The sequence below is a fragment of the Schistocerca piceifrons genome, chromosome X (assembly GCF_021461385.2).
Source record: "Schistocerca piceifrons isolate TAMUIC-IGC-003096 chromosome X, iqSchPice1.1, whole genome shotgun sequence".
Classification (NCBI taxonomy): Eukaryota; Metazoa; Arthropoda; class Insecta; order Orthoptera; family Acrididae; genus Schistocerca; species Schistocerca piceifrons.
In genome coordinates this window covers 197,599,686-197,615,053 of record NC_060149.1, presented here as the reverse complement: position 1 = coordinate 197,615,053, position 15,368 = coordinate 197,599,686, and the positions used below count along the sequence as shown (strand labels likewise).

The window sequence follows — 15,368 nt, the reverse complement described above, 5'->3', positions numbered from 1 at the left end:
GGACTATGGACCGATACAAGCGAAGCAGGACAGTGCGATCCGCTCCCCAAGATGAACCACTACGAACTCTGAGGACATTAAGGGAACGAGTACAACGGGCCGCCAAATAAGAGACATGTGGAGACCAACACAGTTTCCTGTCCAACGTGAGCCCTAGAAACTTAGTTGTGTCCACGAATGGGAGAACAACGGGACCGAGATGGAAGGATGGCGGAAGGAACGCTTTATATCGCCAAAAGTTGATACAAACCGTCTTCTCTTCAGAGAACCGGAAGCCATTTGCCACGCTCCAAGAGTAGAGGCTGTCTAGACAACGCTGAAGGCAGTGCTCCAGGAGGCATGTTCTCTGGGCACTGCAGTAGATCGCGAAGTCATCGACAAAGAGAGAGCCTGAGACATTAGGTGGAATGCAATCCATAATTGGATTGATCGCGATGGCAAAAAGGGCTACACTCAAGACGGAGCCCTGAGGCACTCCGTTCTCCTGGAGGAAGACGTCGGACAATACGGAACCCACACGTACCCTAAACTTTCGTTCCGTTAAAAAGGAATCAATAAAAAAGGGGCAGGCGACCGCGTAGGCCCCACCTGTGCATAGTGCGGAGGATACCTCCTCTCCAACAGGTGTCATAAGCCTTCTCCAAGTCGAAGAACACGGCTACCGTTTGGCGCCTTCGCAAAAAGTTGTTCATGATGAATGTCGACAAGGTCACAAGGTGGTCAACAGCGGAGCGGCGGCGACGAAAGCCGCATTGGACATTACTAAGTAGTCGTCGAGATTCAAGAATCCAGACTAACCGAGCATTAACCATGCGCTCCATCACCTTACAGACACAGCTTGTAAGAGAAATGGGGCGGTAACTGGAAGGAAGGTGTCTATCCTTCCCGGGTTTGGGTATAGGAACAACAACGGCGTCACGCCAACGCATGGGGACTTGACCTTCGGTCCAGACACGATTGTAGGTACGAAGAAGGAAGCTTTTGCCCGCCGGAGAAAGGTGTGCCAGCATCTGAACGTGAATGGCATCTGGCCCCGGAGCAGAGGACCGGGACAGTGCAAGCGCACGTTCAAGTTCCCGCATAGTAAAGGGGGCATTATAAGTCTCCAGATTCAGCGAGTGGAAGGAAGGTCACCGAGCCTCTTCTGCCTCTTTCCTGGGAAGGAAGGCAGGATGGTAATGGGCGGAGCTTGAAACCTCCGCGAAAAAGCGGCCAAAGGCGTTGGAGACAGCCACCGGATCAACAAGGACCTCATTACCTGAGGCCAGGTACTGAGGAGTGGGCCTTAATGCCCGACAGCCGGCGCAGGCTACCCCAAACGACGGAAGAGGGAGTAAAACTGTTAAAGGAGCTGGTGAAAGAGGCCCAACAAGCTTTTTTGCTGTGTTTGATGACTCTACGGCTTTGCGCTCGGAGTCGTTTGTATTCAATAGAATTCGCCAACGTAGGATGGCGGCGAAAGGTGCGTAAAGCACGTCGTCGAGCACGGATAGCGTCCCTACAAGCCTCGTTCCACCAGGGGACGGAAACGCGACGTGAAGAAGAAGTAGTATGAGGAATGGAACGTTTGGCAGCATTGATGATAACAGCCGTGAGGTATTCGACCTGACTGTCACAACTGGGAAAATCGTGGTCCGGAAAGGTCGCCAGGGAGGAGTAAAGTCCCCAGTCAGCTTTCAGTATGTTCCAGCTCGAAGGACGTGGGGATGGGGTGTGGTGCAGGAGACGAACGACGCAGGGGAAGTGGTCGCTCTAATAGGTGTCAGAAAGGACATACCACTCGAACCGACGAGCAAGAGTGGTAGAACAGATCGAGAGATCCAAGTGGGAGTAGGTATGAGTAGAGTCCGAGAGGAAAGTCGGGGCGCCTGTATTGAGGCAGACAAGATTGAGATGGTTGAAGACATCCGCCAAGAGTGAGCCTCTTGAACAGGATGCAGGAGAGCCCCAAAGGGGATGATGGGCATTGAAGTCGCCAAACAATAAGAACGGCGGGGGAAGCTGAACGATCAGGTGCATCATGTCAGCCCGACTAACAGCAGATGACGGTGGAGTGTAGATGGTACAAACTGAAAAAGTAAAAGCAGAAAGAGTAATACGGACAGCTATTGCTTGGAGTGGGGTGGTCAATGGGATGGGATGGTAATAAACATCGTCCCGAATGAGCAACATGACCCCACCATGAGCTGGGATACCGTCCACAGGGGTGAGGTCATACCGCTCCGAGGGTATAGTGGGTAAAGGCAATACGGGCAGTCGGGCGCAACTTGGTTTCCTGGAGACCAAGGACGAGCAGACAGTGCAGGCGGAGGAGCAGTTGTAATTCCTCCCGATTAGATCGAATACCTCTAATGTTCCAATGAAACAACGCCATCGCTAGTCAAAAGGTTGGGGGAACGAGACGGGGGAAGAGCTGGTCACTTCGACGGCCGCGGAGGGCCAGGTTGCGAGGGAACAACGCTACAACCGACGGGAGGCGGATCCGGTTCCATCGACTCGTCGCCAGCCGCGGCCGCTGTCCCTGATTGTGTAGGAGGGGCCGCATCATTTGCCGACGAAAGGCCGGCGGAGCGCCTGGCAGCAGAGCGTCCCGGCGAAACTGAGGACGGCCGGGAGCAGCGACTCACGGATGGAGCGTCAGACGAAACGCGCCGGGGTGGAGAGGGGGATAGAGACTTCTTCTTGGAGGCCTTCTTGGAAGGCCGAGGAGGCACAGGTATGGTGGGCTGGATCCGAAGAAGGTCCTCACGCGCGGGGTCCGTTTTGGAACGCCGGACCTCGGAAGCTGGGGTCCGGAACGTTGCCCCGATGGACGCCTGAGAAGAGGATCGCTGCTCAGGTGGCGTGGTGGTGGTGGTGGTGGTGGTGGTGGTGAGGAGGAGGAGGAGGAGGAGGAAGGGTGGCCCCTGGGGCAGAGGGGGAGGGGGCCACGGGGGAGGAGGATTTGGAAGGGAGGGATTTGGGAGGCGGAGGCAGAGCCCCCTGCTGGGCGGAGGAGGCGGAGGGGGGACAGGATAGGGGTGAGGATACCGCGGAAGGAGTGGACACAACTGAGGCGAACGAAGTGGTCAATGACACGGGATGGAGGCGGTCGTACTTCTTCCGGGCCTCAGAATAAGAGAGCCGATCCAAAGTTTTGATTTCTTGTATCTTCTTCTCCTTCTGATATGCGGGGCAGTCCGAGGATCTAGGCGAGTGGACGCCAGGACAACTAACGCACCGAGGTGGTGGGGTGCATGTATGTTCCTCACGAAGAGGACGTCCACAATCGCCACAAAGGGGCTCAGCCTCACACCGTGACGACATGTGCCCAAAGCGCAAACACCTAAAACAGCGCATAGGAGGCGGGACGTAAGGTCGCACGTAACACCGGTAGCACATCACCTTTACCTTCTCCGGGAGAACGTCCCCCTCGAAGGCGAGGATGAAGGCCCCGGTGTCGACGCGACAGTCTTTGGGGCCGCGCTGGACTCGCCGGACGAAATGCACGCCTCGGCGCTCCAGGTTGGCCCTGAGCTCCTCATCAGATTGTAGCAGGAGGTCACGATGAAAAATAACCCCCTGCGTCCTATTTAGTGCCAGATGTGGGACAATGGATACTGGGATGTCCCCTAGGCGGTCGCACGCCTGTAGCGCCGCCGACTGTGTGGCGGAGGTGGTCTTGAGAAGAACGGACCCTGAACGCATCTTGCTGAGAGCCTCGATTTCCCCGAAGACGTCCTCAATGTGCTGAACAAAGAACATGGGCTTGGAGGTGGCAAACGTCCCCCCATCGGTTCGAGAACTGACCAAATAGCGGGGGAAGTACTTCGCCCCAAGCCGGCGGGCCTGTCCCTCCTCCCATGGAATGGCCAAGGGGGAAAGGGCAGGAGAACCAGAACTAGAAACGGTACCTTTTCTTTTGAAAGACTCGGCCGCAGAGCGACCTGATACATGTTGACGTTTCATCTGCGAAACGTCCGCCCTGATACCACCCACTCCGACCAGGGGCTCTCCCCACGGGCGCCACCCAGCCACAGCAAGGGCCACCTGGCAGGATGACCATTGCCGGGAGTCCTGATGCCCCAAGGAGACGGGCATCTACTCCTTGGCCGACGTGGGGAGGGTGCAGCTCAGGTATCGGCAGTACGATCCCTGTGTTGTCAGGGGGCTACAACCTAGAGGGTACATGACGACCCCACCAAAACGGGCTGGCTACCGTGCTGGATTTCTGGTGCCATGGAAAGTCAATCATGATCGCTGGTGCATATGGAGATGCACTATGGGCGTAACTTGGACAACCCATCACGCGTTGAGGCCCAATTTGAGGAATAGTGGGTATGGTTACAACGCCAGTGCAATGCCGAGTGCCAAGGTCTTAGTGCACTTAGGACCAGTGGTACACCATGGAAGGTGTCCTTCCCCAAAAGGCTCGTACTTCTGTTGAATTTTGAAAAATGGAGGTCAAACCCCAAGGGGGACCATCACATGGAAGGCCGAAACGGTTGAAACTCCTTTGAGTCACCTTGTACGACAGGCAGGAATACCTCGGGCCTATTCTTACCCCGGACCCGCAGGGGGGCAACAGTCATGAGTAGGGATCGAGGAAGTAAAGGGGGGAGAGGAGGGGGGTGGGGGTTGGATGGTGGTAAGTAAGTGAAGCACGTGGTTAGTATCTTTGATGTGGAAGGCCAGCTTTCATCTCTCATTCTGCCCTGAAATGATGGAGATCCTTCCCACCCCCCCCACATAAAGTGGTGTTCCATCACCCACCTGATCTGCACATCAGCCTAGTCCATCCTTATGCCACTCCCACTCACAACCCCTTGCCACAGCAATCATATGGCTGCAAACACCTACACAGCTTTTTATGTTGGTATAACTACCAATCAGCTATCCACCAGCATGTATGGCCACTGCCAAACCATTGTCAAAAAGAAAGTGTATATCCCCGCCCCCCCCTCATCTACATCTTTCTTTAATTGTTCAGTAATGGCTTGCCCTAAGCGTTTCATATGAAGAATATTTAGTTCAGCACACACTGGCTTTTAAGTTTAAAACTATTAGCACCTAAGTGAAGTTTCCCTTAATACATTTTAATAGCAGCCTTAATATTTTTTGTGCTATTACGCCATATAGTATAGTTACTTTTAATGGACTAACAATGGTGAGATGCACACTTAAAAATATACATTTTTTTAAGAAACAGAATTTTTGAATTTTTTCATTTTTGGTCTGCAATATGTTTGTTGGGGGACCAGATAAAAATCTGAAAATTACACACTAGATAGATCTTTACAATATCAAATCTCTACAATACCAAATTTTAGTATTAATTTCAGCTTTGAGATTCTATTAGAAGTTATGGAACAAAATTAGATACACAAGTTGAAAATATGTTTAACATCCAAGACATCCAGGCAAATTGAGTAAAGTATATTAATTATATCATTTAATTACATCAGATTAAAGCAACTAATCATTATTTTCAAGACAAACCTCTGCTGAAAGTCTCAGCAGGCTAGCAGACAGCATCTGCAAGACTCTTCAGGCTCAGACAAGCCTGTCAGCCAATGTGGCCGACCCCCTGACACCCCCCCCCCCCCACCCACCCCTTTCCATCAACATCCGTCCACTCACCCTTAGTTAACGCAAAGTGTGCAGTTGAAAAATGGGGTCTTTGTGTTCTATTGGTGTTCTCGTTAATATAGAATGTCAAAGGTGTCTATGGAAGGAGGAGGGGGTGATGGTGTTTTACTAAAGAGTTGGCGCAAACAATCACTGTGAAATTAAAGAAATTTCATCACTTTTTTGGCCAGTCTTGCTTGGACCCTTTTAAGAAATTTAAGAAGCCCATAACAAAAGGTCCAAGAGAAATAGTGGTTGATCATTATTCTAACAATTAAAGACCTTTTATCAATATAATACCAGGAAAATCTTTGCGTTCAACATGTTAGTCTAAGATATTTGTAATTAACAAAGAAAGGGATAGTGACAGTTCAGATGAAGAAGATTGTGACTTATTAGAAACTTTAAAAAGATTCAGCTAGCATAATATTTGGTGTATCACCTGCTAGTAAAATTAGAAAGTTAAGCAAACAACAAAGACCTTTTACCCTGAATGCAAAGGTTGAGGAAAATGCAAGTACAATCAAAAAGAATTTAGGAGTTTCATTTCAGAAGCAAGTTTGTATTACACCAGATGGGAGTTCAAAAATTCACCAACCACACATTATCATTTCACATAAAATCTTAAAAGTAAATGCCAGTTTTCAAACAATGAGGATAAAATTACGATCATCAGTTTACTGCAAATTTTTTTAATCAAGCAAAAGTTAAGAGACGAATTTAACATTAAGAACCTTTGGTTGAACCGACAAGGCATTTAGTAAAAGAACAGAAAATTTTACCTTTATTGCAAAAGAAAAATTCATCCAATTTGATAGGTGAAAACACAGTAGAAAAGGTCATAAGGTTGGTTGGTATAAAAGATCCTGGGGGAAGGGACCAAACTGCTAGGTCATCGGTCCCTTGCTCCGAATAAAACAAGCAAGACTAACAACACAAAACAGAGAGCAAGGAAAAACCAAAAGAACAATGGAAAGGCAACAAACACTCAAATGGACGAAAGGGGAGAAGATAAACCACAGGAACAGGTACAGAGATTAAAACAACAAAACAGATTACCATGGCTGGTTGACCATGAGAATAAAAAGGAGAAGCCACATTGCAACACATTAAAACGTCCACTCTCAAAGCATAGGGTGGAGGACACAGAGGGACAAAGGACATGTGCTAAAATTTAGATCAAATCATAAAACCCACCCTCATGAATAAAATGCAAAACTAAATTAGCCGATGAGGCGTTGTCAGATAAAATTATCAGCAACGAGTCCGGTAACCGAAGATATCATTGCAGGGCAGTCAAAGTGGGACAGTGCACCAGAATATGGGCCACTGGTCAACCGGGTGCCGCATCAACACTGAGGTGGGTCTTCACGGCACAGGAGGTAACTGTGGGTCGCCCAAGCGTGGCACATGCGGAGCCTGGAGGACTGCCACACATTCATAGTCTCCTTAATGGCACACAGTTTGTTGTGTGTACTGAGCGTATGCCATTCCGTCTCCCAAAGCCGAAAAACCTGGTGAAGGAAAAACGAACGCGGGTAAGTTATTGGAATGCCGATCTTTGTAAGCAGTTTCCGTGTAGCCTGTTTGGCCAGCCTGTCAGCAAGTTTGTTGATTGGGATTCCGATGTGTCCTGGAGTCCACACAAACACCACTGAACAACCATATCGTTCCAGGGCATAGATTGACTCCTGGATGGTCACTACTAAAGGATGACGAGGGTAGCACTGGTTGATAGCTTGTAGGCTGCTGAAGGAGTCAGTACACAGAAGAAACAACTCCCCAGGGCATGAACGGATGTGCTCAAGAGCACGAGATATAGCCACCAGCTCTGCGGTGAAAGCACTGCAGCCATCGGGCAAGGAATGCTGTTCAATATGTCCTCTATGGACATATGCGAAGCCGATGTGACCATCGGTCATCAGTGTAAATTACTTCATAGCCTCGGTAAATGTGAAGAATCGAGATGAAGTGACAGCAGAGAGCTGTGGGGTGAACTGTCCTTTAGGCCATGTGAAAGGTCAAGGCAAAGCCGCTGCCTAGGTGTACACCACGGAGGTGTACGCGATAGGACCACGAGTATAGGTGATAAAGCCAAGGACTCCAGTTCAGATAGAAGGGATCAGACGTGGACTGCAATTGTAAGCCCTGACCTGTGCTGCCGATGCGGGAGATGAACCGCTGCGGGGGTGGGGTGGGTTCTAATAAACGCAATGCTGAGGGTGCCGCTAAACCATAAACCACACTCCCATTGTCTAGGCAGGATTGAACAAGGGTTCTGTACAACAGCAGCAGCAGCGTAGAGCGATCTGCACCAATGTGGGTGTTGCTCAGGCAGCGGAGGGGCATGAGGTGCTGCCAGCACTTCCGCTTAAGTTGACGAAGGTGAGGAAGCAAAGTCAATCGGGTGTCGAAAACTAGTCCTAAAAATCGATACATCTCCACTACAGTGAGGGCATCATCAGGAAGGTAAAGTTTCAGTTCCGGATGAACGGTACAATGCCAAAAGAAGTGCATAACACACGACTTTGCAGCCGAAATCTGAAAGTCGTGGGCTAAGGCCGACGACTGCGCCTTGTGGATAGCTTCCTGTAGGTGCCGGTCAACAACACCAGTAATGAAACTTCGTGGCAGATTAGAACTGTGTGCTGGACTGAGATTAGAACTCGGGACCTTTGCCTTTCGCGGACAAGTGCTCTACCACTGAGCTACCTGAACATGACTCACGACCCGTCCTCGTAGCTTCAGTTCTGTCAACCTTGCAGAACTAGCACTCCTGGAAGAAAGGATATTACGGAGACATGGCTTAAGCAGAGCCTGGGAACGTTTCCCAGAGTTCGAGTCTCTGTCTGGCACACAGTTTTAATCTGCCAGGAAGTTTCATATCAGCACACACTCCGCAGCAGAGTGAAAAATCTCATTCTGGGAACATCAGTAATGGTGGAGCAGTACGAAATGCAGAAGGCATCTGCATACAGAGAGGGTGAGACGGACGGCCCTACAGCTGCTGCTAGACCATTAACGGCTACTGAAAATAGACACACACTCAATACAGAGCCCTTTCACGGGGGCATCCTAAAGAATGAGGGATCATGTTTTCCTCCGCAGTAACGATCGTTGTAGTTACCCACTCAACTAGCACATCGATGTTACCATGTGGGGGAGATTCCATGGTGACAGTAAAGGTGAAAGTCTCCCAGTCTGCCTTGTTTAAAGCCCTTCTAGGCAGGCATCCATGGGCCAGATGCCGGGGCAGTGACAGGAAGATGGGGAAGTGGTCACTACCACACAGGTCATCATGTGCTGTCCAGTGGATAGATGGGAGAAGGCCAGGACTGCAAGCCGAGAGATCAATGGCTGAATATGTGCCACACTGAAATGTCTGGCGGCCCCAATATTTAAGAGGCACGGGTCAAGTTGTGACAGTGAATTTTCAACTTCTTTGCTCGGCCAGTAAGAACTGTGCCACCCCACAAGAGTTTATGAACGTTAAAATCTCCCAAAAGTAGGAAGGGGTTAGGGAGTTGATCAATCAGTGGAGCCAATGCATTCAGTGGTACTGCACCATCTGGAGGAAGACATACATTGCAGACAGTTATTTCCTGCATCTTCCAAATCCTGACAGCCACAGCTTCAAGAGGTGTTTGAAGGGGCACAGGTTCACTGCGTACTGAGTTCATTACATAGAAGCAAACCCCATCTGACACTATTATAGTTGCTACAGTTCCTGTAATATCCCTTATAGCCACAGAGGAAAGGGGTCTGCATTGCCAGGAACCAGGTTTCCTGGAGGGCAATGCAGAAAGCAGGTGTAAAGCTTAATGGTTGCCGTAGCCGAGCCAGGTGGTGGAAGAAACCGCTGCAATTCCACTGGAAGATGACGTTATTGTGAGGCTGGGAAGGCATGAAGTGCACAAGGAGGCAGGTTATGCCTCAGGATCACCTGCTGCCTCAGACTGAGTATTTGTAGCCATTTCTATGGTGGATGAGGCATTAGCGAGATCCATGTCTGCAGGGGACGCTAAGATCTCCACTGCATCTTCAGATGCAGAATTGATAGGGAGTGGTGGTGTTGGCACCACCAGAGGGTCCTGTTTCTTAGCAGACTACTACTTAGTTTGCTTGCTCTCTCGCTTCTCTTTCGGGGCTTGCTGGGAAGATTTCTCCGAAGCAGCTTCATGCATGGAGGAAGACTGTGAAGCTCTTCATCCAGCAGCTTTTGGCTCCTTGAGACACTGGCTAGTGTCCGCCGTGGCATTAGTCCCCTGGGAGACATGGCCCCAAGGAACCCCTTCCGCAGGAGAGGTGCCAGAGGAGGCTGTTGCTTCTCCAGCAGGGGGGGGGGGGGCGGAGGGGGGGGGGCACTTGCTCCCAAAGTAGGTGCTTTGGGACCAATGGAGGAAGATCTGCCCCCTACCACCAAGGGGGGCGGATGTATTCTGGTGTCTCTGAGGGCCCACTGTTCATGGCACAGAGTGGAGAACCACTAGCACTTGGGACGGTGATGGTGATGTAAGTGCAGCATATGTAGACATCAACCGAATGGGGTGTAATCTTTTGAATTTATGTTTAGCCTCTGTGTAAGTCAACCAGTCTAGGGTCTTTTACTCCATGATTTTCTGCTCCTTTTGGAGTACTGGGCAGTCTGGCGAGCAGGGGAAGCGGTGCTCTCCACAGCTGATGCAAGTTGGAAGTGGCACACATGGAGTATCTGGGTGCAGTGGACTTCCACAGTCTTGACATGTGGTGCTGGAAGTGCAGCGGGAAGACATGTGCCTGAACTTCCAGCATTTAAAGCACTGCATAGGGGAAGGGACGTACGATTTAAAGTCACAGCGGTAAACCATCATCTTCACCTTTTCAGGCAATTAATCACCCTTAAAGGCCAAGATAAAGGCACCGGTAGCAACCCTGTTGTCTTAGGGTCCCCTGTAAATGCACCAGATGAAATGAACACCCCACCATTCTAAATTGGCACAGAGCTCATCGTCATATTGCAAGAAGAGGTCACAATGGAAAATAATCCCCCGGACCATGTCGAGGCTTTTATGTGGAGTGACGGAAACAGGAATATCACCCAGCTTGCCACAGGCGAGTAATGCTCGGGTTTGGGATGCTGTCTGAATCAAGACTGTGCCGTTTTACATTTTGGACAGCACTGCCACTTCTCCAAACTTATCCTCGAGGCATTCAACAAAAAACTGAGGCTCTGTCAGGAGAAGAGAGTCCCCATCGGTTCTGCTACAGACTAAAAACCGAGGCGAATATGGCTCTACATTCTGTAGCTCTATGTTCCTCCCTTGGTGTAGCGAGGGAGGGAAATGACTTAGGGTCATACCTGTCAGCACTGAATTCTACCTTGCCCTTCTTAAAGACTGACCCACTCCAATCAGGGCCTCTCCACATCGCCCCATGGGTGCCACCCAGCCACAGCAGAGGCCAACAGGCATGATGGCCGTTGCCAGGAGTCCTGATGCCCCAAATACGAGGGCGGTTCAGAAAGTAACCTCCGATTGGTCACAGTGCGGGTTGTGGGGGGAGTAGCGACGCCATCTGTGCGTTCACACACTCAACAGGTCAGTCGGCATCAAGCCGTGGTCGAGTGAACGTCGTACCTGCGCTTGTTTAATTTTTGTGGCAGTTTGAAATGTGTGCTGCAATAGAAAAGCCCGCCAAATGTGAAGTGCGTGCTGTCATAAGGTGTTTTTTTTTTTTTTTTTTACAGCCAAAGGATATTCTGCAGCAGCTATTCATCGTGAGCTTTGTGCCGTGTACGGACCAAGAGTTATGAGTGAAGGAGTTGTCCGTGAATGGGTACGTTTATTTAAAGGTGGAGGAGAAAACGTTCATGATGAAGAGAGGAGTGGTAGACCATCATTGGTGACTGACGAACTCGTTCAGACAGTTGATGCAAAAGTTCGTGAAAATCGACGTTTCTCAATGTCGGAGTTGTCTACTGGTTTTCCACAGATTTCTAAGACTCTCTTGTACGAGATAGTGACAGCAAGATTGGGTTACCGTAAGTTCTGTGCACGATGGGTGCCCAAAATTCTTACCGACCACCACAAAACTCAAAGAATGGCCTCTGCATTAGACTTTCTGTCACGTTATGAGGACGAAGGAGAACCATTGTTAAACAGAATCGTGACCGGTGACGAAACCTGGATTAAGTACGTGAACCCTGAGACAAAAGAACAATCAAAGATGTGGGCACATTCAAATTCGCCTACCAAACCAAGAAAAGCTTCGCAAGATTTTTCTGCCAGAAAACTGATGGCAACGGTGTTTTGGGATGCCAAAGGGGTGTTGTTGGTTGAATTCATGGAACGTGGTACGACCATTAATCAAGACATGTACTGTGAAACAATAAAAAAGTTACGACGGGCTATACAGAACAAACGCCGTGGTATGCTGACTTCCGGTATCGTTTTTTTGCACGATAACGCCCGTCCTCACTCTGCTCGCAGAACAACGGCCCTTCTTGAGTCCTTCAAGTGGGACGTTATCAACCATCCACCTTACAGCCCAGACCTGGCGCCAAGTGATTATCACCTCTTCATGCATTTGAAGAAATGGCTCGGGTCACAGCGGTTTGATGACGACGAAGAGCTCAAAGATGCGGTCACAGGCTGGCTCCAGGCACAAGCGGGTGATTTTTATGCAGAAGGAATTTCAAAGCTTGTGAAGAGATACGATAAGTGCCTCAATCGCTATGGAGACTATGTAGAAAAATAGTGCAAAGATGTAGTTGTCAGATGTATATATTAAAATATTTTTATTTAACTTGGTGTATTTTTTTAAATCAACCGGAGGTTACTTTCTGAACGGCCCTCGTAGATAGGCACCTACTCATCGGCATACGTGGGGAGTTTACAGCTCAGGCATTAGCAGTGCAATCCCTGTGTTGTCAGGGGGCTACCACCAAATGGGTACATGATGGCCCCACAACAATGGACTGGCTACCGCGCTGGATATTGGGTACAATCCAATATTGGCATGGGGAAGAAAGAGGACAGGAGACAACGGAAGAAGATGACATACCCTGGAAAGTGTCCTTGCCCAAATAGTTGAATTGCAGGTGGAGATGCAAAGCCATGACAAGATATCTAAGGGCACTCGTGCAGCAGTAAGGTGTCCTTTCCCATACGGCCCGCACTTCTGTAGAATTTTGAAAGTGGCAGGTCAAGCAATCAAACTCGTAGGGCTGAAAAGTTAGAGACTCGTTTTAGTCGCCTCTTAAGACAGGCGAGAATACCTCGGGCCGATTCTAACCCCGGACCCAAAGGGGGGAGCGCAGTTTATAAGGTTTTATGAGTAAGACAACAATAGCCATTTAATACTTTTTGCAAAAACGATTGTATTAGTGTGAAAGAAAACAGTAACAAGGTACAGAGACAAAAAAATGTTGAAATTTTTGAGAGATGAGACCGAAATGGTGTATTGTTGTAGAGGCATCTGGCACCCATAACATTTGCATTTGTTTGTATCACCAGAATGTTAATTGTTGATGGATGGGGCCAATCTTAGAGCTGACTATAAAGACATGTTGGAAGTTCCAGTATGCAATATTGACAGTTACAATTTTACAATCATGAGAAAATGTCACAACTGTCCAGGCAAACGAGCTTCACTTGACATGTTTCAAGAATGTGAAGCAGATGATTTGAAATACAATATAAAATATAAACAATGGGTGAAAAGACAGAATAAAACTGGTGATAATCATGAATTTTTTTTTGTGTGTGTTGGTAGCTAACCTTGAAAATCTAAAATGCATCATTTAATTGATAAAGCTCACAGTATATTTATGAAAGACAAAAAGCAAACCTTGGCAGTTGATGAATGCTTACTTCTAGCAGACTTTTCTGAAAAGTATTCCTAATGTGATGACACCAGAGGGGCACAACGTGAGCTGTCACTATAGCATCTCCAGCAGACCTGTGAGAACCACATCTTGACAATTCAAGAAATTGTTTAAATTCTGTGAAGAGCAGGTAAAAGAAATTACCTATGTATTTGTAAACTGTGAGGAATAACAAGTGCTCTACACCAATGTCTTGGAGACAAGATTCAACACTTGCCAGGAGATTAAAGGCACTTTATCTTTTTTTGTTGTTTTATACCACAGTCACACAACTGACTCAAGTTTAAGATCACGTAAATATCCCCTGATAGTGAACTACTTCACTGTGGAAAGCTTGTACCACTAAACTTCAATATAAAGATATACTGGCTGGTGTTTAAGATCATCAGTGATGCATTGCCTAAGGTGATAATACTGGTTGTCAAAATGAAGGTGTTTATGTTAGATTTTACCACCAACCAGGACCACAGACATCATTCAAAAAAGTTGAGAAGAGTGAAGTTTGGATGCCAGTTAAAAATGTACTGAAGAAGGTGGCTCCCCTAGACCTCAGAACTGTGACTGAGCAAATTTTTAACCTAATGCCCAACTGGAGTGAAAAAGTTTCTCAGATTTTCAATCAATTATTCAGTAAAAACAAATACGATGAGAACAAAACAATGGCTAATTTTTAGTAAAAGAAATAAGTAATCATAGGTATGTTTAAATTATATAATTGATGTAGTTTATTACATTAGCTTAGATATTGCAAGTGGGGGGGGGGGGAATTCTGACCGAATTTTTTTTTCGAAAGGGGGGGGGGGGGGGCAATCTTTTAGGCCAAAAAATGAAAAAAAAAAAATCTCCTTTAAAACACTGTATTTCTTCTTTTATTAAGTGTAAGCTTCTCACCAATAATACTCTATGAAAAGTAACTATACTATATAGTTTAATACACAAAATATTAAGGCTGAGAAATCACTCCTTTGTGGAGAACTGCAGTTCAACACACACACACACACACACACACACACACACACACACACACACACACACACACACACACACACACACACACACACTCTAGAGAAAGATATTCAATTCATAACTTACGGAAATCTTGTTACTTCTGTGTCTGGCATCTTGTCACCTCTCTGGATACACCTACAACATAAGTAACACACAGATTTTCCCCCACTGCTTTAACTTGTAAAATGTAAACACACCAAATAGGGAGAAAGGAAAGAACATAATGGTCACAAAATTTCTGCATACCTTGATACAAAATTACCTAATATAGAAACTGTATCATAAAGCACTTGTTCGTTCTAACATAACCCCCTGTAAATACAATTCTACCATCAAGCCTCATACACTACTTAAGGTATATACTAAATATTTCCATATTAAACAGTTTCATAAGGTGAAAAAAAAAAAAAAATCATGCTAATAAAATCTCACTGGTCAATGTCAAATTTTTCTTCCCTTTCTTGAACCTATGGCCTACAACATTACCTCTTTCCAGTATTTATACTATGATACATTTCAGTGCACTCTGAATAGGAAATATTGAATACAAATAACAGAAAAGACAGGCACACAGAACTGTGAAGTTTGTTAACTATTATTCTGAAATCAATACGATTTCTGAGGAGTTCCTGGAAAAGGTCCGATTCAGATAAAGGTGAGGATGAAACACTATATCTTTACCTCGTATTAAACCCTAATAACTCACAGCGTACCAAGAACCGAGGAAGTACTCAGATTGAACAAGGACTAATAAATCAGTCAGGAAGAGACTCATTTAAGGAATCACAGACGCACTTTCATGGGGTGGTTTAGGTAAAAACCTAGTAGGTTTTACTACACTTGTGTTTCAAAGATATAAAACTGAAGTCAATGTAATTTTCTATTCAGG

General features: G+C 47.3%; 1 protein-coding gene across 3 annotated transcripts in view; it reads right to left on the bottom strand.

Moving 5' to 3' along the window:
* Positions 1-15,368, bottom strand: part of LOC124721563 (mitochondrial glutamate carrier 1-like) — a 185,925-nt gene that overhangs the window by 169,720 nt on the left and 837 nt on the right. For 2 of the 3 annotated variants that reach the window (XM_047246599.1, XM_047246600.1), the window contains exon 2: positions 14,564-14,614. In XM_047246599.1, coding sequence (XP_047102555.1) covers positions 14,564-14,592 — 29 coding nt within the window. In that variant the 5' untranslated portion in view covers positions 14,593-14,614. Of the gene's footprint in view, positions 1-14,563; positions 14,615-15,160; positions 15,225-15,368 lie in introns of those variants that run through there. The other variant, XM_047246601.1, reaches the window with a different exon arrangement.